The sequence below is a fragment of the Bos taurus genome, chromosome 6 (genome assembly GCF_002263795.3).
Source record: "Bos taurus isolate L1 Dominette 01449 registration number 42190680 breed Hereford chromosome 6, ARS-UCD2.0, whole genome shotgun sequence".
Lineage (NCBI taxonomy): Eukaryota > Metazoa > Chordata > Mammalia > Artiodactyla > Bovidae > Bos > Bos taurus.
Genome location: NC_037333.1, coordinates 24,677,146 through 24,700,144, shown reverse-complemented (window position 1 = coordinate 24,700,144; position 22,999 = coordinate 24,677,146). Strand labels below are relative to the sequence as shown.

At 39.2% G+C, this 22,999-nt stretch overlaps 1 protein-coding gene and 1 long non-coding RNA gene across 2 annotated transcripts in view; one reads left to right on the top strand and one right to left on the bottom strand.

The window, feature by feature from the left end:
- The first annotated feature begins 395 nt into the window (after positions 1–395).
- On the top strand, positions 396–21,137 carry LOC511175 (uncharacterized). Its single transcript, NM_001083667.2, has 5 exons — positions 396–581; positions 15,339–15,480; positions 15,640–15,685; positions 19,029–19,115; positions 20,365–21,137. Exons 2-5 carry the CDS (start codon positions 15,360–15,362, stop codon positions 20,489–20,491), a joined length of 381 nt encoding a protein of 126 aa, NP_001077136.1. The 5' UTR covers positions 396–581; positions 15,339–15,359; the 3' UTR covers positions 20,492–21,137.
- The window catches only part of LOC132345482 (uncharacterized), a 34,928-nt gene continuing 24,366 nt past the window's right edge, over positions 12,438–22,999 (bottom strand). The window contains exon 4 of the long non-coding RNA XR_009494835.1: positions 12,438–12,667. This is a non-coding gene — a long non-coding RNA (uncharacterized lncRNA). The remainder of the gene's footprint in view (positions 12,668–22,999) is intronic.

Below are 22,999 nucleotides of genomic sequence, written 5' to 3'. Positions count from 1 at the left end.
TTCAAGTTAGTCACTTTTTATATTGTATTACTTTGGCAAAAACAACCTTTTCCCTGTTTTATTTTTCTTCAGATTGAGGCAGTTTGACTAACTTGGTTTGTTCAAACTGAGGGACAAGAGGAAATAAATCTGGGTGTTCAGCATAAAAAGAGCTAATGACAAAGACATGTTTAGGGACAGGGGCTTTTTGTCTTTCCTAGGTTATTCTTCATGTCTTTTTGATATCTCTGTTCTCTGGTTCTTATCTTTAAAAGACAGCTGTTTTACCCCAGGCATAAATCAGAATAGAAAAGCCAGTTACCCAGCAAAGCTGGGCCTGGAGGGAGGATGAAAGGGAATAAGCCTCCAGAGAAGGAGAAAGGAAGAATAAAGGACCCCTGGAGAGTCCACTGGGCCAAACACAACAAACACGCTGGTGAGCACAGACAGAACAGAGGCACTGACTAGGGAAGAAAAAGATGACGCCTTTGATGCCTCATAACCAGAAAAGAAGATCCCAGGCGAGTGACACACATGCCTTGGGAACAATTCTGCCCCAGAAGTACAAGGCGCACGCCCGCGATTCATGGAGTACATGGGAGGTAAGTAAGGGCTCAATTCCCGGGCTCGAGACCAAACAGGAAAAGAGGGAGAAATGTGCTAATTGTAAATCATGGTTACATAACATAGGAACCACACTGTATTTTTCCACAATGCTGCAGTTAAGAATTAATAGAGGAAATATTTGTTTTCTTGGAGAATATATTGAAGACACATTTATTCAAGATTATATGCATCAAAAGTTTTTTCAAAATGTATATATACACACAAATTTGGACTTCCTGACTTAATCAGTTTATTTAAAAACCTGTAAACAAAGAACTCATAAAACACTCATTAAAATTTAGCTGATTATTTGACACCAGATAGCTAGCCTCGCATTTTTCCATTTTTTAATCTGCTGATAGAAATCATATAAACATAGTTTAATTTATACGAACTTAGCTGAAAAGTTGGAGGACTAATATCAATTTCAGTTAATGTTTTTATGTTTTGAAAGTTTGTTTGGTATCAAACAGAGCTTTTAAAAAGTTGAAGCTCTGTGTGAGGAAAATAAAAATCTACTACAAGACTTGCTTGCTATTACTGTTGTCAGCTCATTCATATTTTAACATCCTCTTACTCTGAGGTATTAGAAACTGGATTATTTTCATGCAGGTAAATAAAGATGATGGGGGCTGCAGAGGTGGTGGAGGGGGGATGCTAGTGGTTTTGTGATGGCAAAGAAAATGTATTTATGAACTAATGAAAAAGTACACATTTTTAGACATCTATTACAGCTAGAAATGCAACTTTAGGTACTTTAATGGTACTGGTCTTGATTTGTACTGCTTCTCACAACTCCCCTTAAATCTACTGCTTTATCTCTGTGCATTTCTTTTCTCTTAGTTGATGGCTAATGGACATTGTACACCTGATAATCCCCAAAGAACTGAAACTAGACAGGACCTTTAAGGAGCATAAAAATTCAACTCTGAGCTGTGTACACGCACACACACACACACACACACATACATACCAGAAACCAAAAGAATTTAGGGAGAAGCTGTGATGTGCGCATAAGAAAAAAAGCTATGGAATATAGTAAGGTAGAACTTAGTTTTACAGAATATTCTTGAACAGAAACTATCGTAACTGCTATGCTATCAGGCAATACTGAGTCTGAATAACAGCAATTATATGAATATTTTAAGACTACAGATACTTCCTTATGTATAGGGTTTTTAAAAAATTAGTTTTAAAAAAACTTTTGCACCATATGGATACAGTGCAAAATTCAAGAATTATAGTAAGAGGAAGCCACTAATCCCCTATGACAAACTCCTACTTCATCACTCCTAACCTTCACCCACCAAATTCTGCCCCCTGGAGGCAACTACAGTTAAGATATCTTGTGTGTTGTCCAGAGATGTTATATGGAAAATTTCAAACGCTCTATTTTGTCTCTTGGTTGAAACTTAAGAACTTCAGTTTTCCATTGACTTAAAACAGCAAAGTAGAATTCTAGTCTTTGGTTCTCACATGGAAATGACTTCCATATCAGTCCAGACAACTGAGAGTTTGCTGATTATGCCAGGCATGGTCCCCATTCTGCCTTAGAGAGAGTTCTTTTCTCTCTCAAGGTAAATAGACAACTCCTAGGAAGCTGTCCTCCCTTAATGGACCCTACTTCATTAGTTCATCGCCAAGAAATTACAGCTGATCCAAATGAAAATGTAAAATGAATGTGATTTATTTGTTTAGTTTGAATGATATGGGTGACCTGGACTGTGAAAAGAGACAGATTACTCTTTGTTTTTTATTGTTATAACCAAGCTTTCCTATCTGTTTTGGGTGAATTATCACCAGCCACCTGAAAATACACTAATTAAAAAAAACAAAACAAAAAACAAAACAGGGAGAAGCTATGCATCTTCCTCCTTGCAGAGTACTGATAAATTTATACAACTATCTTGTCTATATAAAATACCTATTATTAATAATTCAGCAATAGAGCTTTCTCTTTAAAAAATTGATGATGTCACCAAAATAGCTATAATTTGCAACCATTTAAAACTTACTAAAATGGTATGGCAGAAAGTCCTATCAAAATACCCATGGCTCCTATAATGCCAAAGTTTTGTTTTGATATTTATAGCAGATGAATGCCAGCACTGTGTTAGTTCTCATTGCAATAAATGTGAGATTAAATTGGAATGACAAACAAGCTATGATGACAGTTAATGACGGGAACACTCTCTGATACTCCCTGCTGCCATCTAAATTGGTCCATATAGCAGTCCGACAGGTGGGTTGCTGGGTGCAAATTGTTGTTATTGTTTAGTCACTGAGTCCTGTCCGATGACCCCATGGACTTTAGCCTGCCAGACTCCTGTGTCCATGGAATTCTCGAGGCAAGAATACTGGAGGGGGTTGCCATTTCTTTCTCCAGGGGATCTTCCCTACCCAGGGATCAAACCTGTGTCTCCTGCATTGGCAGGCAGATTCCTGACTACTGAGCCACCTGGGAAGAAAGACTGCTGGGTGTAAATAGGACCATTCAAATTTGGCAGAACAGTTACACAGTGATTGTATTCAAGATGAGCATCTCATATCTCAGAAAGTATCCTAGTTGTATTGCTAGTTATGAATCATTATGCCCTTAGTATGTGCCAGCAGGAAGTCACAAGAGTCTACACCTCTTCAATACTTATTTTCCTAGGTCAACCATCATTAAAATGTTCATTTGTCATTATTTATAAATTAAATTTGAGTCTCTGAGGATAAAAGTCTTTTTTCTACCTTCTAAATTAAAATTTTATTTTAACGCTATAAACAGACTTTTTTTTTTTAATCAAGTATTTCACAAGGTTTATCATTTAAAAACAGCAGTCTTCTCCTCCTTCCTTCTCCTGATTATTGTTCCTCAAAAACTACTTTCAACTTTTAGATCTTTCTCCTGGTATTTATAAATAACATTCATGTAGTACTATTTTGTTCAGTGTATTAATATTGATAAATTCTTATTTCTAACCTCTGCACTCCTGTCCTTCAAACACGAAGTTACCCTTTCTTTGTTCTAGTATAGCTACAGCTTCCTCTTTGCTAAACCAATATTCAATGTTTATTATTATGCCCATTTAAATATCATTTACAGCTGACCCATGTAGTATATTATAGGGGAGGAAAAATGTTTTCCTTGACCCTTTTGATTGAGTCTGAAAGTTAAACTGACAAAGACAGATTAATAGGAGGAGGAAAGCATAATTTATTTGACATGTTTTTACATGACATAGGGACCTTCATAAAGAAATGAAGATCTGAAGAAGTGGTTAAACCTGAATGTTTTTGCTAGGTCTGATGAAGAATGGCCAGCTGTGAAGAAATGTGATAGGACAAAGGGTGTGAAGTCAGTGACGTGACAGGGAAAACTTAGCAAGACCTGTTCATCTGGATTCTGGGTCCTAGAGAAAAGGATGTTCCTTTCTTATAGGTATAGGGAGGGTACCTCTACAGGAGAAATCATGTGACCTGCTTCAGGGGAGAGGGGCAGGGGAAGGTCAAAGAGACCCTCTTGCTTATTCAGTTTTCTCAGACTCTTTCAACTTAAAATATTAAATATGCCAAGGTGCCATATTTTGGAGTCTCTTATTCTGAGCTCCATCAACACAATGATTACAATTACTTTCTTCTATAATTTTGTTGTCTAGACAGTTATACTTTCATCTTTTTATTTTTTGGATTAATTTTCCATATGCTTATATCTAATTCATCCTGTGTTGCTTTACAAAGCGTTACCTTCCTCTTAATATATTCTAGAAGAGATGGAAAGAATACACAGAAGAACTGTACAAAAAAGATCTTCATAACCCAGATAATCATGATAGTGTGATCACTCACCTAGAGCCAGACATCCTGGAATGTGAAGTCAACTGGGCCTTATGAAGCATCACTAGGAACAAAGCTAGTGGAGGTGATGGAATTCCAGTTGAGCTATTTCAAATCGTGAAAGATGATACTGTGAAAGTGCTGCACTCAATATGCCAGCAAATTTGGAAAACTCAGCAGTAGCCACAGGACTGGAAAAGGTCAGGTTTCATTCCAATCTCAAAGAAAGGCAATGCCACAGAATGCTCAAACTACCGCACAATTGCACTCATCTCACATGCTAGTAAAGTAATGCTCAAAATTCTCCAAGCCAGGCTTCAGCAATACGTGAACCGTGAACTTCCAGATGTCCAAGCTGGTTTTAGAAAAGGCAGAGGAACCAGAGATCAAATTGCCAACATCCACTGGATCATCGAAAAAGCAAGAGAGTTCCAGTAAAACATTTATTTCTGCTTTATTGACTATGCCAAAGGCTTTGTGTGGATTACAATAAACTGTGGAAAATTCTGAAAGAGATGGGAATACCAGACCACCTGACCTGCCTCTTGAGAAACCTATATGCAGGTTAGGAAGCAACAGTTCGAACTGGACATGGAACAACAGACTGGTTCCAAATAGGAAAAGGAGTCCATCAAGGCTGTATATTGTCACGCTGCTTATTTAACTTATATGCAGAGCACATCATGAGAAACGCTGGGCTGGATGAAGCACAAGTGGGAATCAAAATTGCTGGGAGAAATATGAATAACCTCATATATGCAGATGACACCACCCTTATGGCAGAAAGTAAAGAAGAACTAAAGAGACTCTTGATGAAAGTGAAAGAGGAGAGTGAAAAAGTTGGCTGAAAGCTCAACATGCAGAAAACTAAGATTATGGCATCTGGTCCCATCACTTCATGGCAAATAGATGGGGAAACAGTGGAAATAGTGGCTGACTTTATTTTGGGGGCTCCAAAATCACTGCAGATGGTGATTGTGGCCATGAAATTAAAATATGCTTATTCCTTGGATGGAAAGTTATGACCAACCTAGACAGCATATTGAAGAGCAGAGGCATTACTTTGTCAACAAAGGTCCGTCTAGTCAAGGCTATGGTTTTCCAGTGGTCATGTATGGATGTGAGATTTGGACTATAAAGAAAACTGAGCGCCAAAGAATTGATGGTTGTGAACTGTAGTGTTGGAGAAGACTCTTGAGAGTCCCTTGGACTGCAAGGATATCCAACCAGTTCATCATAAAGGAGATCAGTCCTGGGTATTCATTGGAAGGACTGATGTTGAAGCTGAAACTCCAATACTTAGGCCACTTGATGTGAAGGGCTGACTCATTTGAAAAAACCCTGGAGAAGGGGATGACAGAGGATGAAATGGTTGGATGGCATCACTGACTCAACGGACATGGGTTTGGGTGGATTCCAGGAGTTGGTGATGGACAGGGAGGCCTGGCATGCTGCGATTCATGGGGTCGCAAAGAGTCAGACATGACTGAGCGACTGAACTGAACTGAACTGAATACATGAATATATATTTATTGCATGATATTTAATCACAAGTCTGACAATTGTGAAAAAACTGAAGTTTTGCAGTAAACTAACTGTTCCCTAAGAGCTAGTGGCTAAGCCCTGCTGCTGCCGCTGCTAAGTTGCTTAAGTTGTGTCCGACTCTGTGCGATCCCATAGATGGCAGCCCACCAGGCTCCTCTATCCCTGGGATTCTCCAGGTAAGAATATTGGAGTGGGTTGCCATTTCCTTCTCCAGGCTAAGCCTTAGTGGCCAGTATTAAACCGGTAGTTGATATGGCATTATCCTTTTTATTTTTTAAATATGAAATCACCTTACATGAAAACTTATGAGGATGCCTGACTAATTATCAACTAGTCTAGAAATGCATCCACAAAGTTTAGGATAGGGAAATTATTCCCAAGTAGGAGAAAAAAAAAATCCCTTGAATGAAATCTTTATCTTGTCCATAATGTTAAGCCGGTCCCAAATTTCAGTGGCATTCGATTATATGGCATTATATGGCATTCTCTTGGCCATATAAACACCCAACACTCAAAATAAAAACATGTCATTTTTACTACTGATCTGAAATGCTACTACTGAAAAATAGTAGTGTATACTACTACTAAATACTACTACTACTGAAAAATACTACAGTTGCTTAATTTATATATAGGAGAAGAAAATGCCAGATTTTATCCTAGTTTGAGCTTATATTTTTAGCCTTCTACACAGATAATTATGATTCAAGGGACATTCAAGAATGCATGCTCCTTTAACTGATTATTGTGGTTCTCTTTTAGCTTAACAGTGGCTTTCGATATTCCTTATATGTTCCCCAAGCTTTCACTCCTCTAATGTTAACCAGGACTAGTTTTTTTCTGTAGCATGGACATACATGTGGATTGCAGGCGCTGCTGCCAGCTTCCCCTCCAACATGAGGACCAGATCTGTCATTCAGGAAATAGGTGCAAAGATTATTCCTGGGCTAAACACTCACAGGAAGGGTGAATACGTAAGATGGCATAGGAGACATGTAGCAATCATGAGAGATGAGTCACGCACTTAGTTGGAGAAGCCATAAGTTTTATTATCTTTTTTTTCCTCTCAGGTTTTATTTTATTATAATTTATTAGAGAGTATCTTGGAGAAGGCAATGGCACCCCACTCTAGTACTCTTGCCTGGAAAATCCCACGGGCAGAGGAGCCTGGTAGGCTGCAGTCCATGGGGTCACTAAGAGTCGGACATGACTGAGCGACTTCACTTTCACTTTTCACTTTCATGCATTGGAGAAGGAAATGGCAACCTACTCCAGTATTCTTGCCTGGAGAATCCCAGGGATGGGGGAGCCTGCTGGGCTGCCATCTATGGGGCCGCACAGAGTCAGACACGACTGAAGTGACTTAGCAGCAGAGAGTATCTTTCCCCTTGTTGTTTAGTTGCTAAGTCATGTCAGGCTCTTTGTGACCTCATGGACTGTAGCTCGCCAGGTTCCTCTGTCCATGGAATTTCCCAGGCAAGAATACTGGAGTGGGGAGCCTTTCCCTGCTCCAGGGTATCTTCCCACCCCAGGGATCGAACCTGCATCTCCTGCATTGGATTTTTACTAAGCCATTGGGAAATCCCACTTTTCCCCCACCACAGTTTACCTGTTGATCAGTTATTTATTGCAACTGAGGGCATGAAAGGGTAGTAGGCCATGAGAAAAGGGTTAACAGCAAGTTTGGGCTGATCCAGGCCTGCCTTGGAATGTCTCCTCATGGTACTGTTTCCTTGGCCACAGCAGAGTGAAGATAAAATGTGGAATGTTGTGTCTATCTTGCTTTATTTACCCCTGGTCTGTGCAGCTGGGGTGCAGTGAGTGGTGGTGCAGGCCTTAGGCTGACCTGACTGGAACGGTTTAAAAGACAGGTGGAAAGTTGAGGGCGGCCTCACGGAGGCCCAGGGACCACACACACCTGCTCTGTGGCCGTCCTGCAAGTTGTGGCGGAGGGGTGGCTTCCAAGCCCCCGGATGAATGCAGAGATTATACCACCTGTATTTCCTCCCGCATTTCCCTCCATAAAGCTGAGCAAACAGACTGTTAGACTGAAGCCAGTTTGTGGCTTGTGAGCCTGGCTGTCAAGTTGGACTAGTAACAACCACTGAGATACTGTAAAAGCAAATTCAAAACTGTTATCTCAGGTTCTTCTTTTTTTTTTTTGGTAATTAAAGCTATTTTCATTTTGTAAATTACCAGTGTATTTTATGGTTTCCTATTTCTCAATAAATGAATTCAGTGGGTTTTCCCTAACTGAAGCTAAGGACAAGCTAGAGATAACCAGTAAGTATTGTAAATTAAGTTCAAGTTCTGCTCCACTTAGACTCATTCATTGAACTATTAAAGAAGCTACAGTGTATGAGGCAGGTAGCTGGGTATACAAAGAAAAATGAAAATAAGCGAACAACCTTTCTTTTGTGGAGCCTATACAATGTGGGTTTATGCGTGAGTGGGGCTGGGAGTGGTATCATTGATGCTGTAACAGAGGTGAGTACCCATCGCTATGGAAGAAAAGGAGGGTCCTCTAACCGTCCTGAAGAGCTCAGGTGAGATGGGGGCGGTTAAAGTGAGTCCACAACAGTGGGGAAGGAGAAGAGCGAACATATGAGAGACAGGAGTCTGATGACACAGAACTTGGAATTGGTTGAATGTAAGGGAAGGGGTTTGCCCAGGTGGCTCAGTGGTAAAGAATCTACTTGCCAATCAGGAGACACGAGTTCAATCCCTGGGTCGAGAAGATCCCCTGGAGAAGAAAATGGCAACCCTGTCCAGTACTCTTGCCTGGAGAATCCCATGGACAGAGGAACCTGGCGGGCTACAGTCCGTGGGGTCGCAAAGAGTCGGACAGGACTGAGAGGCTGAGCACCTGTGCACGGGAGGTGAGGAGGGGTGAGCTGTGAGGGAGAAGACAGGGTATTTAACTCTGGACAAGTACCATCCTCTTCTCTCCCCTGGAACAATGTAGTCTGCATCTTTATAAAAGAGCTTATCATTCTGTTTTGCAACTTGCTTATATCTCCCCCCACAACTTTGAAATGCTTGAAATCAAGGCCCAGGTCCTATGTTTATCTTTGTAACCACAGAGCGTAGCACAAACTTTGTCCTCAGATTTATAGGACTGACTATAGCCAGGGACTGAAATACTGATTTCAGTCTTTTATCACAAAGGATGCACGTAAAACTCTTTTTTCTCGTAATGAATTTTGTGTTTTAATACATTTCTACTAAGCAAATTGCAATATAAAAATAATCTCTGGCTTATGATCCTTGCTGATATAAACACACACCATAATCCTTAAAAAATTCCAATCAAAAGTAAAGCAACTTGATGTTTTGGCTAGTTTTAGCAGTGCTACTGTAGTTAAATATTGTGTGTGTAGTCCTGTCCTATGAAATACTGAAATAGCTTGGAATTTCCTTTTTTCCCTTCATGCTGATTTTTAGGATTAATGCTTGGTGATGTAGCTAACTTTAGCTCATTCTTGCTTAAAAATTCAGCACAATGTTGAACTTTTAATGCTGGCTTGGTTGCTACTTCTATGAGAAGAGAGGGTAAGAGATGAGAATGAGTGTGTTTTTATCTTTACAGTGCTTTAATTCTTTAAAAAAAAATCTGGTGAATATGGCAAAATATAAACCTACTCAATATGGCTGGTGGGTACATGGGAAGCAAATTTATTTTCTGAATGCTTTAAAATTTCATACTTTAAAAGTGAAATGGCTGATTTCAAATGCCTTTTTAAAACAAATACCCATTAAAACGTTAACACATTTACTCCTGATAAAAAAAAAAAATACTGTGAAATTCTCTTCTAAATACTGATTGAAAACATCTGCCCTTAACTTTAGAAAGGATAACTTTAAAAACATCAGAGTAAACACAGAATTTCAATTATTGACAATAAGGGAAGACAGATCGTAAATTATATGAGAATTTTAACAATTGAAAATTTGATATTTAAAATTAAGATTTCATTGAAGCCTATAAACCCTAAATTATCACCTTTATTCAGATGACTCAGACATCTAGACATCTGTAAAATTCCTAACACCCATAGCCAGCAGCCTGCTGTACCACCCTTCTTGAGCCCAATGTGATCCAAACAAAAGTCAGCCACCTCTGCCTCCTCTCCCACTGAGTGCATTCTAATCTGGTCCTCTTAATCCAGTGATTGGAGTCACTGCAAGTCAGAAGCCCAGGGCAATTTTTTTGGTCATTAAGCCTTGCAATGTTAGCATTCACTTCATCCCAGGCTTCTTTACAGGAGTCTTTTTAAAACTGTGTCTACTTTATCAAGGTTGTAAGTAAACTAGCATTAGTCCATGAACTCAAACGTACACAAACTGGGACACAGTCAATGAGTGAAAGCATGTGCATGAATGAGGGTTCCCAGGCAGCGCTGTGGAACAGTCTTGTTATCCTGGGCTTATCTTTACTCCCCCAAGCAACGTATGATCATCTGACACACAGACCAAATGAATCCCTGGGCTAAATATCAGTAGAGCTTAAATTTTTTAATGTATTATGTTCACAGAAGTTTGAATATTTTCCTTACTCCCCAGTGGAACATCTTGTGTACTTCACTTTGACAGCTGTGGCTTTATATTGTGATCATAGTGACAGTTTTGAAACTCAAAATGATCATGTTCCCCCCTAACTCATGTCCCTCTCCCCCTCTTCCATAGACATGAACACTCCAGAGATTACCTATTGCTCTTAAAATAAGACCCAAATCCTAACATAGCCTTTGATCAAAACTTTTCTTAATTTTCCCACTGTCTCCTCCAGCTTCATCTTCCCCAAACTAACCCTTGCTCTTTGATACAAAGAAATGAAAAGTTGAGCTTTCTTGTTATACAGTTTCATTCTAGTACTTACCACAGTTGTAATTTTACTTGCATATTTTATTATTAGTATTTATCTCCCATATCATAAGCAATAATGTTTTCAATATTGTTTTTGTTTTGATCACTACCTAGTATCTAGCATAGTCCCTGGCTCATTTCTTTTTAATGAACAAATGGTCTAAAGAGAAAGAAGATAAATCATTCTCTCAAAAGATTTATATTTACATAATACATTTGCCTATGAACCCACATAAAAGAAGGATATGTGAAAAAAATTCAAGCATCAATCAATAAAGGGGAAATATAAGTAAGTAATATTTATGAGCTTATAGGAAGAAAATGGAAGCTCCTTAAAATTGGAAAAGAATAAAAATGGTTTTAGATTTGGAGGAAGACATAGACTCACTGCTTTGAGCTGATGGCATAAAATTATAGATGACAGTAACAAATTTGACCTTTACTTTTTATCAGTATTGCCATTTGGGTATGTAGATTGTGGAAAATGGCCTAGATGTTCTTAATAAGTTAGCCTATATATATTTTTTGGTCCAAATGAATTATATACTTAGAAGGCTTGCAGATGAAATTAATAAATTGTATTATGTGGATGTGTATGCATACATGTAGGCTAAGTTGCTTCAGTCGCGTCTGACTCTTTGTGACCCTATGATTGTAGCCCTCCAGGCTCCTATGTCCATGGGATTCTCCTGGCAAGAAAACTGGAGTGGGTTGCCATGCCCTCCTCCAGGGGATCTTCCTGATCCAGAGACTGAACCCATGTCTCCTAAGTCTCCTGCATCTCCACCACTAGTGGCACCTGGGAAGCCCCGAAAGTAAGCCCTATTGGCTTTCAAAACCAAGTGCCCAGAGGGTGAAATCAGGTGAGCCAGGTGACAGTTCACGTACAGCGGGTTGAATTTCATCACAGGAACCCTGATTTGGGGGAATCCTGATCTTTTATGCCAGACAGGAAGCCTGACTAACCTTTGCTTTGGAGGGTGTGTTTATTTCCTAGGTGACAAAAATACCACAAACTGCTGAAAACCACAGACACTTATTCTCTCACAATTCAGGAGGCCAGAAATCTGAGGTCAAGTTATTGGCAGGTTTGGTTATTTCTTGGAGAAGGCAATGGCACCCCACTCCAGTACTCTTGCCTGGAAAATCCCATGGACGGAGGAGCCTGGTAGGCTGCAGTCCATGGGGTCGCTAAGAGTCAGGCATGACTGAGTGACTTCACTTTCACTTTTCACTTTCATGCATTGGAGAAGGAAATGGCAACCCACTCCAGTATTCTTGCCTGGAGAATCCCAGGGACAGAGGAGCCTAGTTGGCTGCCGTCTACGGGGTCGCATAGAGTTGGACACCACTGAAGCGACTTAGGAGCAGCAGCAGCAGCAGTAGCAATTGGTTATTTCTGGAGGCTCTGCTCCATACTTTTCTTCCAGCTTCTAGTGGCTCCAGAAATCCTTGGTGTGGGGGAGGCTCACCACATACAACTCAAGTACAACTCCTTGAATGCAGTATCTGTTTACCTGTGACCCATGAGACTAAAGAGACAAGTCATCTGACTCCACACACCCAACATATAATGTTGGAACCAGCATAGGAAAACTGCCATAGACATTTCAGTTCAAAAATGGGGAAAGTGGGAGCCACAAAGGAGTTCCCAGTCTAGAGCAGTTCTGGGGTACCCCAGACAAAGGCTGGAAGTTCCTTGATTGGATTCCAAGGTCTGGAATGACTCCGGACCTTCTCCATGACTTCTGGCTCCATCCTCTGAGCCCTTGGCTTCACTCTCTGATTCATCCTTCCTTTCTTCATCACAGAAATCATGTTTTGCAGGTGAGTTTTCTTAGCTTACTTCCTGTAAGTAGAAAATCAGAGGTTCAATGACCTCTTTTTATTTTGCACCCTCTCTGTCCCTATGAGTATCTTTGCTGATATAATTCTCTCAAATCTTTCTGGACATTCTGTGAGGCTCATTAGAGTTCACTCCATTGCACAGAGCCACCATCACACATCATTTTCTACTTTTCTTTGCCCATTGTTTTCATCTATCCCTTTGAAATTTGTACCTCTTGCTTCACACTATTCCCTATTATCCTTCTGTTCTTTATAGCATTTATTATCATCCAATATAAATTTTACTTTAAAAAAAATTTATTGTCTGTTCACTCATTTTCTAACCCAACTATAATTTAAGCTACAATTGGTCAGTGAATTTTACTTGTTTTGTTCACAGTGATCAGAACAGTGTCTGACACATACAAAATACTGAATTAATGACATAATTTCAAAAAGGATTTGAAGAGTTTCAAAACAGACATTCATCTTCTGTGAAACTTTGTGACATATAGAAATATGTGAAAGAGCATTTGTTCAGGAAGCAGAATCAATAGAGATGACTTTGGATGCCCTAATAAGATTAAAAAATTAAAATCTCCTCCAATGCACACACATATTCGCACAGACCAAAAAAAAAAAAAAAATACAAAAACACTTCAACAATAAGGAACACCAGTACTATCACAAATGCACTCACACAAAGACTGAAACAAAGACTTTTCAATACATTATTGTGAATAACCAACCAAAGAGGAGAGAGATATGTTATCAAAGTTGAAGTTACATTATAGAAATTAGAGTAATATACAACTTATTGTGTAAGTATAAATATTTATAATTATAACTCATCATTTTGTTCATATTAGACTATGCTAATTATTTTTTCTCTAGTGTATCTTCAATATGACCATTAAATATATTTAATTATCTTTGTTTTGTGCTTATAAGAACTCTAAATGAAAGTCTGTAAAACACCATCTCTTGTTCTCCAAGTTTTCAATTCCTGATTGATTTGTTTGGTTAAAAGACTTGAGTGGAAAAGTCTATTTTTAAGCTCTTGATCTTGGAATCAGTAATAGATATTTAGCTTTCATGGCAGCTATAGAGAATTGAGTTTTTAAGTTTGAAGCTACATTTTTTTCTTCTCCTAGAAGAAAAATCATACCTGAGAGGGAAGATGTCAATCACACTGTATTTTTCTCAGAGTCTGAGGCCCTCCTCAGAATCCAGCTAGGTAAGGGTAAGAGAAGGGTATGGGGCCCTGAGCTGTCCATGCTGGTGAAGCTCTTCATGGTCTTGCTGCATTTCAAGGCTGCCCCACAGGACTGAGTTTCCTCTCAGCCACTGACCTCTGCATGAATCAACATCTCAGAAGGTGCTTGCCATATTTCTGAAAACAGTAATGGCCACATTGATTCTGTTGATGGACAATGTAAACTTGTTTGAGCATCAACCCATGGCTGAAGTACAAGCTTCTTATGGGAAGAACCTCACTTAGTAGAGCTTCCTGAAGGGAACTTACAGGTATGTTCAAGTTGCTAGAGAAGACTGATGTTGGGAGTACCCTGGTGGCCTAGTGGATAGGATTTGGGCTTTTACTGCCATGGCCCAGGTTTGATCCCTGGTCAGAAAACTGAGATTCTGCAAGCAATGCAGCATGGCCAAAAAAGAAAAAAAAAAAAAAAAAAATTGATGTCAAAGCTCCTGCTAATCCACCAGCTCTTTTAGGAAGTATCCTCCACCATCAGACGAGGCTACTGGTATGGGCTGAATTTTGTCCTCCACCAAATTCATACGTTAAAGTCCTAACCTCCCTGCTGACACTGTACCTCAGAATGTGACTGTATCTGGAGACAGGGTCTTTACAGAGGTAATTATGTTAAAATAAGTTCATTAGTATGGGCTTTTGGTGTCCTCATAAAAGGAGGAAATTTGGTCACAGAGATGTAAAGAGGACAGATGAGGCAGTTATAGGGAGAAGACAGTCATTTATAAGTCAAGGAGGAAGGCCTAGAAAAAACCAATCCTGCTGACACCTTGATCTGGAGCATCTGGTTATAGATTGTGAGAAAATTCCTTTCTGCTGTGTAAGCCACCCAGTTTGTCACATTTGGTTATGTCAGCCCTAGCAAGCTGTGGGTTTTCTCATCTTCCGGAGACCCGCTGGCTCACCTGGACCTCTTTAGGGAGGAAGCTGAAAGTGCCATCTGAAGGTCTTTTAATTCTGTCATTGCAGCCAGAAGTGTCAGAGGAGACCAGGGCTGTGGGTCCTTCAGACTGGCAGAACAGGGCAGGAACCTCCCTCCCACCTTAGCCTCAGCACCATATTTCTGCCCAAACAGCAAACATATTAATTCTCTTTTCTGCTTCCTCTTTTGTTTCTGCCTTCATTTTTTCCCCCTTTTTTTCCTTAAGATCCTATTGGTCAGTATCCAATCCTAAGTAGTTACCCAAGCCAGTTATATTACATCACCCAGAAAATTAAAAGTATACCACCCAGAATGATTAAAAATAAAAGACTAGTGATAATGTTCCCCTATAAACAGAGACCTATGCGGAACATCCTTCATCTGTAAACCATATGAATCTCATCCTGAAATGCTTTTCTTCTAGAATATATTCATTTCTCCCACGTCTGAACCGTAAGTATATCCCCACACTTCTCTTCTTGTTCCTCTTTATTTTTGTAGCTCCTAGTCATATCAGGAAGCATGGTCTCTCTGCTTTACATCTGGCTGTATTCCCAGAGCTTCCATTTCCATGTGGCACATCTTTATGCTCACTTGGGGTACCCCAGTGCCCAGCATATTGTTGGCCAGAGATACCTGAAAGGTAACTCCTTTGCTCATCTTGTGCTCATTTTACTAGGGGAAAGGGAAGGAGAGGCGTTTGCTGGTTAGAATTTGTTTATGTATCTCTAGGTTTACAGAAGATTTTAGTTAATAATTGACTGAGTCCCTTTTTTCTCTGATACCCTTTGGTTTCACCCAGGAGCTGGTGTGGTGAAGGATCAAGAGATGGCAATGCACTGGTTTAGGTAAGAAAAACAACCCCTACCAAAAGCAAACCTCTAGAGCTGTCATTTCAGGAAGTGCTGAGATAGAAAACCTTATGATTTTGGCGCTTCTTCTCTAGAACAAAAATAAGGTACACTTTCTTGAAGTGTTGGTAACTTCTTTTTCCACTCAGCAGTGAGGTAGGATTAGTGACGGAAGTGATGTCTCATGCATTTCAAAACAGTCTACAGATTAGCTTTAAAAGAGCTAAACTGGAGAATATGTACTATTCTAGATCAAGATCCAGAACATCAATAATTTTATTAACCAGCACTGTATTAGCATTACCTTGCTTATTAAAGTTTTGAACTCTTGACAATTAGAGACAGATTCATTTGAATTTAAAAGTAGAAATGCATTTATCTATTGTTCTATTTTGGGCCTAAATTCCATTCAATATACAAATTTTTCCACGGGCAGCTTTTATAATTCTGATTGTATAGCATTGGTGTGATGAGTCCTCACAGAAAAAAACACATTATATTTGCAGTTTGAGAAAGCAATAATAACTTTGGAAACAAAGACTTGAATGCTTTACCTAACACTCTAAGGGTTAGACAATGGGAATAAATAGGCTCTGAGATGTTAGAAACTCCATTCTACATGGAGACTGTGGTAGAAAACAAGGACAAGTTAGGACTAAGGTCAAAGTCACTTGATATAGAGAACTGGCTTAGGGTTCATGAAGTCTCAATTTCATCAAAAGTAGAAACCCCTGAAAATGGAATTTTGCCATAGTATTCTTTAAAACGATATTGTCCAATATGGCAGTGACTAGCCACATAGGCCTCTGAGCCCTTGAAGTGTGGCTAGTGTGAATGGAATGTGCTATGCATGTAAAGTACACACAGAGTTTCCAAGACTTCATATGAAGAAAGGAATATAAAATATCTTACCAACAATTCTTTGTATTGATTATACATTGAATGATAATATGTTGGATATATAGGATTAAATAAAATATATTATTTAACTTTACTTATTCCTTTTAAAACTTTTGATGTGGCTATCAGGACATTTAAAATTACCATGGCATGCATTTTATTTCTATAGGGTAATGCTGATGATCAGAGTCTCCTATGATCCAGAGAAGTGTTTGGTTATCTGAATGAGCAGTGAGCACAGCCATGGCTTTGCCATTGCCCTCGTATTGATGAGATCATCCTTCTCAGATGCTTTTTGTCTTCTTGCTAGAATAGTGGGTGACAAGCTTGGCTACATATTAGAGTCCCCTGGCGGGCTTTTGAAACATACTAATGCCCAACTCCAGACTGACTGAGTTGTGCTGAAAAGCATCCTGGGTAGCTGTAACGTGTAGGGAAGTCAAACCACTGCTCTAGAAGTCCACATTGATTTATAAAGTAAAAACGAACCAGCAGAGGAAGTCATTTCAGTAACACATTTTAACACGAAGTTTAAAGTGGATATTCTGACCAAATTCACCTACCAACAGAAGAAGTACCTTTGAGAATCAGGAAGGGAATGACATGGCTCTAGAATGGCTAAGCATGGTTGGTATTTAACTCTGCTTGGCTGGAAGCCTTGCTACTGAGACCTAGGCCACACACCAGCAACACTGGTATCACCAGGCGGGTACTTGTTCGAAATGCAGTATTTGAGGCCCTAACCCCAGCCCTACTGAAACATTATAACAAGATTCATTTGTTATAGTGAATGAAGATTCATAATCTTCATTATAACAAGATGCTGGGGTGGCTAGTACATGGATTAAAATTTTAGAAGTGTTGCCCTAAATAATATTTTGTAAACCAGACCTTCCTTACATGGGGCATACAGTTAAAAGCCAATTTCAAAAACCTTTCTATTTTTCAGTGATGGAGTCCACTGTCAGGAATGGGATGGGAAAGTATTACAAAGGCAAGATTCCTCCCAGCATATTTTAAACATATCTTTTATGGTTCATGACTCATTAAATTTATTTATTAAAGTAGTGCGTCATTAAAGTTTTCTTTTTGTCAATTGTGAAGCTTTCTTATCTAAATGTCTGGTGGCTCAGATGGTAAAGAATCCACTCACAATGCAGGAGACCCAGGTTCAATCCCTGGATTGGAAAGATCCCCTGGAGAAGGGAATGTCAACTCACTCCAGTATTCTTGCCTGGAGAATTCCATGGAGGGAGAAGCCTAGCGAGCTACAGTCCATGGGGTCACAAAGAGTTGGACACGACTGAATGACTAAGCACACACAGCATGTTGTAATTTTAATATTTTTTTTTTCCTGTGAAAAGTCTATTCATGCAGTCTGCTCACTTTCCCACTGGATGTTGTTATTTTCCTGCTTACTTTTCAAAATGTTTATGCATTAGAGATAGAAAACTTTTGTACATTTCCTTGTATTTTGGACTTTTCCCCCCTAATCATAAATGAATGAAAAGAACTGCAAAGTAGCAAGGCAATAATTACATAAATTGCACTGCCCAATATGATGGCCATTAACCACATGTGGTTATTTAAATTTAAATAAACTAAAAAAATTCAGTTTCTCAGTTGCACTATCTACATTTCAAGTATTTAATACTCACACACAGCTAATGATTACTGCAGTGGAAAGCACAGATGCCAAACATTGTCATCTTTGTACAAATTTCTGTTGGAAAGTATTGGCACATTACATATTTCAGCAACTGGAAATAGTGCTTAAGAATCAGGTTACATGCTACTGAATTCCTAATATTCCCAGATGGTCCTTTCCTATATTTTGATTTCCTATATATTTTGGAGAGAAGATTGTAATTATTTTAATGTTTGGAGAAGCTGATGAATGAGTTTGGAACAAATAAGTGATTGAAATAGTCTTACAACATCAGTTTGTTTTTTTTTTTTAATGCTTTGCTTGTTTCAAATAAGAGTTTTCGTTGTTTTTTTTTGTTTGTTTGTTTTTTAATGAAAGAGGCTTATTAACATTTGTCCCAATGTAAAAGACAGAAGTAATGGTTTTTCAGAGTGTCCTTCAGTCATGCCTGACTCTGCGGCCCTATAGACTGTAGCTCGCCAGGCTCCTCTGTCTATGGGATTCTCCAGGCAATACTATTGGAGTGGTTGCCATGTCTTCCTCCAGGGGATCTTCCTGACCCAGGGACCAAACCAGCCTCTCTTATGTCACCTGCACTGGGAGGCAGGTTCTTTACCACTAGTGCCACCTGGGAAGCCCCATGGTTTCCAGTAATGGTTACATATTTGTATTAGCAGTGCCTTTGGTTGTATTAAGGGAATCCATTTTCACAGCATTGTTTCCTTGTTTTTTTATTGCATATTCCTCTCCAATCTGATTTCCACTTCCATTTTCTTTTCCTCTCTTTTTCAGACGAGCCTCCCAGCAGAACCATCCTCATGGTTCCTTTAACCTTGAAGTAGGAAAACTGAAAAACATAACTGGATCCATGGAAGTAGGGTAATGAAAATTAGCAGTCTTCTCCCTTCCAACTGAGATGTCATTCCCTCTAAACCTGCCCCCATACATTACCTGAAATTGACAGATGAAAGCATTTTATATATAGTGCACTTCCCACTCTTGCCTTTTTATCTACTTACAGTGCTATGAGTTATGATAAAAGTCACAAAGTAAAAGGATCTAAGATTCATATATGTGCATAGAGCCCATGGAATAAATTCATAAGGTATCTGATGAGTCCAAAATGAAAGGCCAGGTTATTTCATGATCCTAAGAGTCTCCTGTGAATTTTTAAGGTTCCTAGGAGTCCCATCTTTACAGCTGTAGAGCATTTTCTCATAAACAGAACAGAACATGGAAGAGTATAAGGTAGAAAGCTCTTTTGGGACACAAATTCTGTTTGTGTTTATGAGATGAATCCCCTTTTGATTATTCACAGTCCCAAGAGAAATACTACTTTTTTCTCTGGAGAAGTTTTTCTTAAAGTTTTTGAGTAGTTCATAATCTGTGATATTTTCATGCAGAGATTCTGAGTCAGAAACATCTTCTTTCATAGGCCTTCCCCAAATAAACTTCAATTTTCAGCTTGTTTTAAGAAATGCAACTGACATGTATTCCATTACCACGTTCTATGTGTAATTCCCACCCCCCAACTGTAGACTCAAATCCAGCTCAAGCTGATGAATAGATGAGGTTCAGAAAGAAGGAGTCTCAGTGAGAGCCTGAAGGATGGTGTGGGTCTAGGGACTTGGTGTAACACGCAGGTATATCGGTTTCACGCATTACTTGGTAATGAAATTTTGAAATGACCAATGGGAGGCAGCCAAATCATACGGTGCAGTCAGTGTTCTCTTTCACAACTGCTGGTGGGCAGTTTTACAACTGACTGATGAGCAGGTTGAATGGAGCCCCTCTCCAGTTACCACTCTCAAATCAAAATATAGAATTTGCTTGTAAGAAAGGGGTGTCTCAGACATTACCTAAGAGTCTTGGCTGGAAAAATTTTTCTAAATAGGGCAAAAGTATCCAGCTGGACTCTGATGTTGTAAGACTGTTTCTTTGGGTAGTTTTTTATTTTATTATGAAGACACTCATGATGAAACCCAGATGAAATGGCAAGTGTTTCACTTAGTACCTTAGAATGAGTCTAAACAGGTGTTAACATGGCCCTTAGCCTAAACACTTGGACATGCAGGTTCTTTGAATTCACTTTTTCTTTGTGATTCTACTAAGTAACTCTCTCTCCTAGGGACATAGAGATGCTCCTTCATGTTGCTGCAAGACAGGGGATCCAAGAGGCCCAGGAACTTCTGGAGAATATTATTTGGACTAAAAGCAAGCCCTTGCCAACTAAAAGAGTGGGGAGTTTTTTATAAACATTAACACATGTCACGCATGCTTTTTCTGAAGCAGGGTCTGTGTGTCTCTCGTCAACCGTGGCCTTGCAGTGTTTTGTGGAACTGTCAGTGGAAGTGGATTTTACTTACAGTTTTATATGCTGCTGCATCTTCAATTTGCTGTTCCAAGTCCTTTAAAGCAGTAGTACCCAACCTTTTTGGCACCAGAAATTGGTTTCATGGAAGACAATTTTTTCCGCGGACCAGGGGATGGGCGGGGGATGGTTTCGGGAAGCTTCAACCGCATTACATTGATTATGTGCTTTATTTCTTTCATTATTGCATCAGCTCCACCTAGATCACCAGGCATTAGATCTCAAGGCTGGGTATTGTTGCTTTAAGGCAAGGTGTTGCCTATATGTTTTCCTGGGGTCGGAGTTTGACCTCTTCTGGATGGAGAGGTATTTTCTTTTGCTTGCATGACTGCTCACCTCAGTTAAGTTTCAAGTCAGTGAGCACTGTACATAGTGGTGGGAGGGAAGGAAGAAACCTGTCACACTAGAGACTTGGCTTCTTAGATGTGTGAGTTGGCGCCCACACATCCACGGTGAAGGAGATAAACTCTTCATTAGCCTAATCTATGACATGTGGTGTTCTGCTTAAAATAAACTCGTTTTCATCTCTACATTTCAATTTTCTGCTCGATTAGGTTTCTATGGTATTTTATTGTATTCACTTTTTGTATTACAAAAAGGCCTTTATGGGAAAAATAAGAAGGCCGTGAATATTGTCACTAGGAGGGAAAAGGCTAAAGTAGAAGAATTCAGAGTTATTGAGCTCCTGAAATGTGTATGGTTTTTCCTAACTGCTTTCAAGTATGTTAGTATTAACTTGGATCAAAGCCTTATGAGGTGGGTAGTATTATCATTCCCATTTTATAGATGTAGAAACAGGTGTAGAGAAGTAATATGTGCAGAGTCATAGCATGACTGGTAAAATAGGTTTACATTTCTTAACTAGTTTGACTAACACTTCTCCCTTAAATTATTTTTTTTTCCCTTAAATTATTAACATCTCATTCCTAAGAAATCCAAAGATGCTCCAAGAGCAGGTACATGACTCTATTACTAGTACACAATGAGAACTTACCTTAGCCAATGACTCAGTCATGTTTTCTAACTGTATTATTTGAGCACAAGCCACATATTCATATTCTTTTAAAGTAGTATTTTTAATCTTCAATATAGCTAGCTGCATTTATTACATTTCGATTATAGCATGATTCTCTCCTGGGAATTTAAATTCAGAAACATGATGTAAGAATGACAAAAGTGTTACAATAGAATTCAATAACATAATTAAGCTGTGTATAAGATACTTGTTTTGCCTTTAAGTTCAAGTGTCGAGTTTATACTAGGTGCACGTTCAGGATGACTGAATCTCAGGCAGTCTCTTTGTCCAGACTTGAACATATAAACATTTAAAGGATGAAGATAAAAATGGTCAAATATTTTCTTTTTTCCTGCTTTTCATTATTTTACAAGCACTTTAAAACTCTTCAATGTAGAAAATCCAAAATTCATAAACTAAGGTCTTCACTTGAACCTCTGTTAAGTATTTCTGTCATTCCTAGAAACACTTCAGGTTTTCTTTACATTTTTCCAGAGGACACAGTCTTCACTTCAGTCTATGTTGTTTAAGGTATATTAATAACTCTGAAAAATTTATCCTGAGCCACGAATTCCATTTGCATAATACTAGGACAATAATTTCAACCATCTTGTAAATGTGCATTTTTTTTACCTTCACAATGATACCCACTTTCTGCGTACTAAGTTGATAAGTTGTGTCCAACTCTTCCCTCCAGGCTCCTCTGTCCATGGGATTTTTCAGGCAAAAATACTGGGATGGGTTGCCATTTCCTTTTCCATGGGATCTTCCCAACCCAGGGATCCAAGTCTCATCTCCTGTGTCTCCTGCACTGGTAGGCAGATTCTTTACCACTGAGCCACCTGGGAAGCCCTGATACTCACTTCAGTGTATTTCATTTTAAAGTCGTATTTCAAAGACATATAAGTATTTCTTATAGTGACCCTGGTGGCTCAGACGGTAAAGCGTCTGCCTACAATGCGGGACACCTGGGTTCGATCTCTGGGTTGGGAAGATCTCCTGGAGAAGGAAATGGCAATCCACTCCAGTACTATTGCCTGGAAAATCCCATGGACAGAGGAGTCTGGTAGGGTATAGTCCGTGGAGTCACAAAGAGTCTGACACAACTGAGCGACTTCACTTCACTTCACTTCGTAGTGACAACCAAAACTGGCCATTGTGAGGATATACCGTAGAAATAATAATCACTAACTGGTGTTAAATTTATTTTTAAGAAATTCTTTCAGGTGACTTCTATAAGCATCTCAAGCTAATACTGATTTTGTTTGCATTCAGTTCAGTTCAGTTCAGTCGCTCAGTCGTGTCCGACTCTTTGCCACCCCATGAATTGCAGCACGCCAGGCCTCCCTGTCCATCACCAACTCCCGGAGTTCACTC

What these genes read in the sequence shown, in the direction of transcription:
- LOC511175 (NM_001083667.2), top strand. Translation starts at nt 15,360, where the DNA reads ATGGTCTCTCTGCTTTACATCTGGCTGTATTCCCAGAGCTTCCATTTC. An exon ending in TGGCCAGAGATACCTGAAAG is followed by an intron (nt 15,481 to 15,639) that starts GTAACTCCTTTG and finishes GGTTTCACCCAG; the next exon opens with GAGCTGGTGTGGTGAAGGAT. An exon ending in ATGGCAATGCACTGGTTTAG is followed by an intron (nt 15,686 to 19,028) that starts GTAAGAAAAACA and finishes TCTCTTTTTCAG; the next exon opens with ACGAGCCTCCCAGCAGAACC.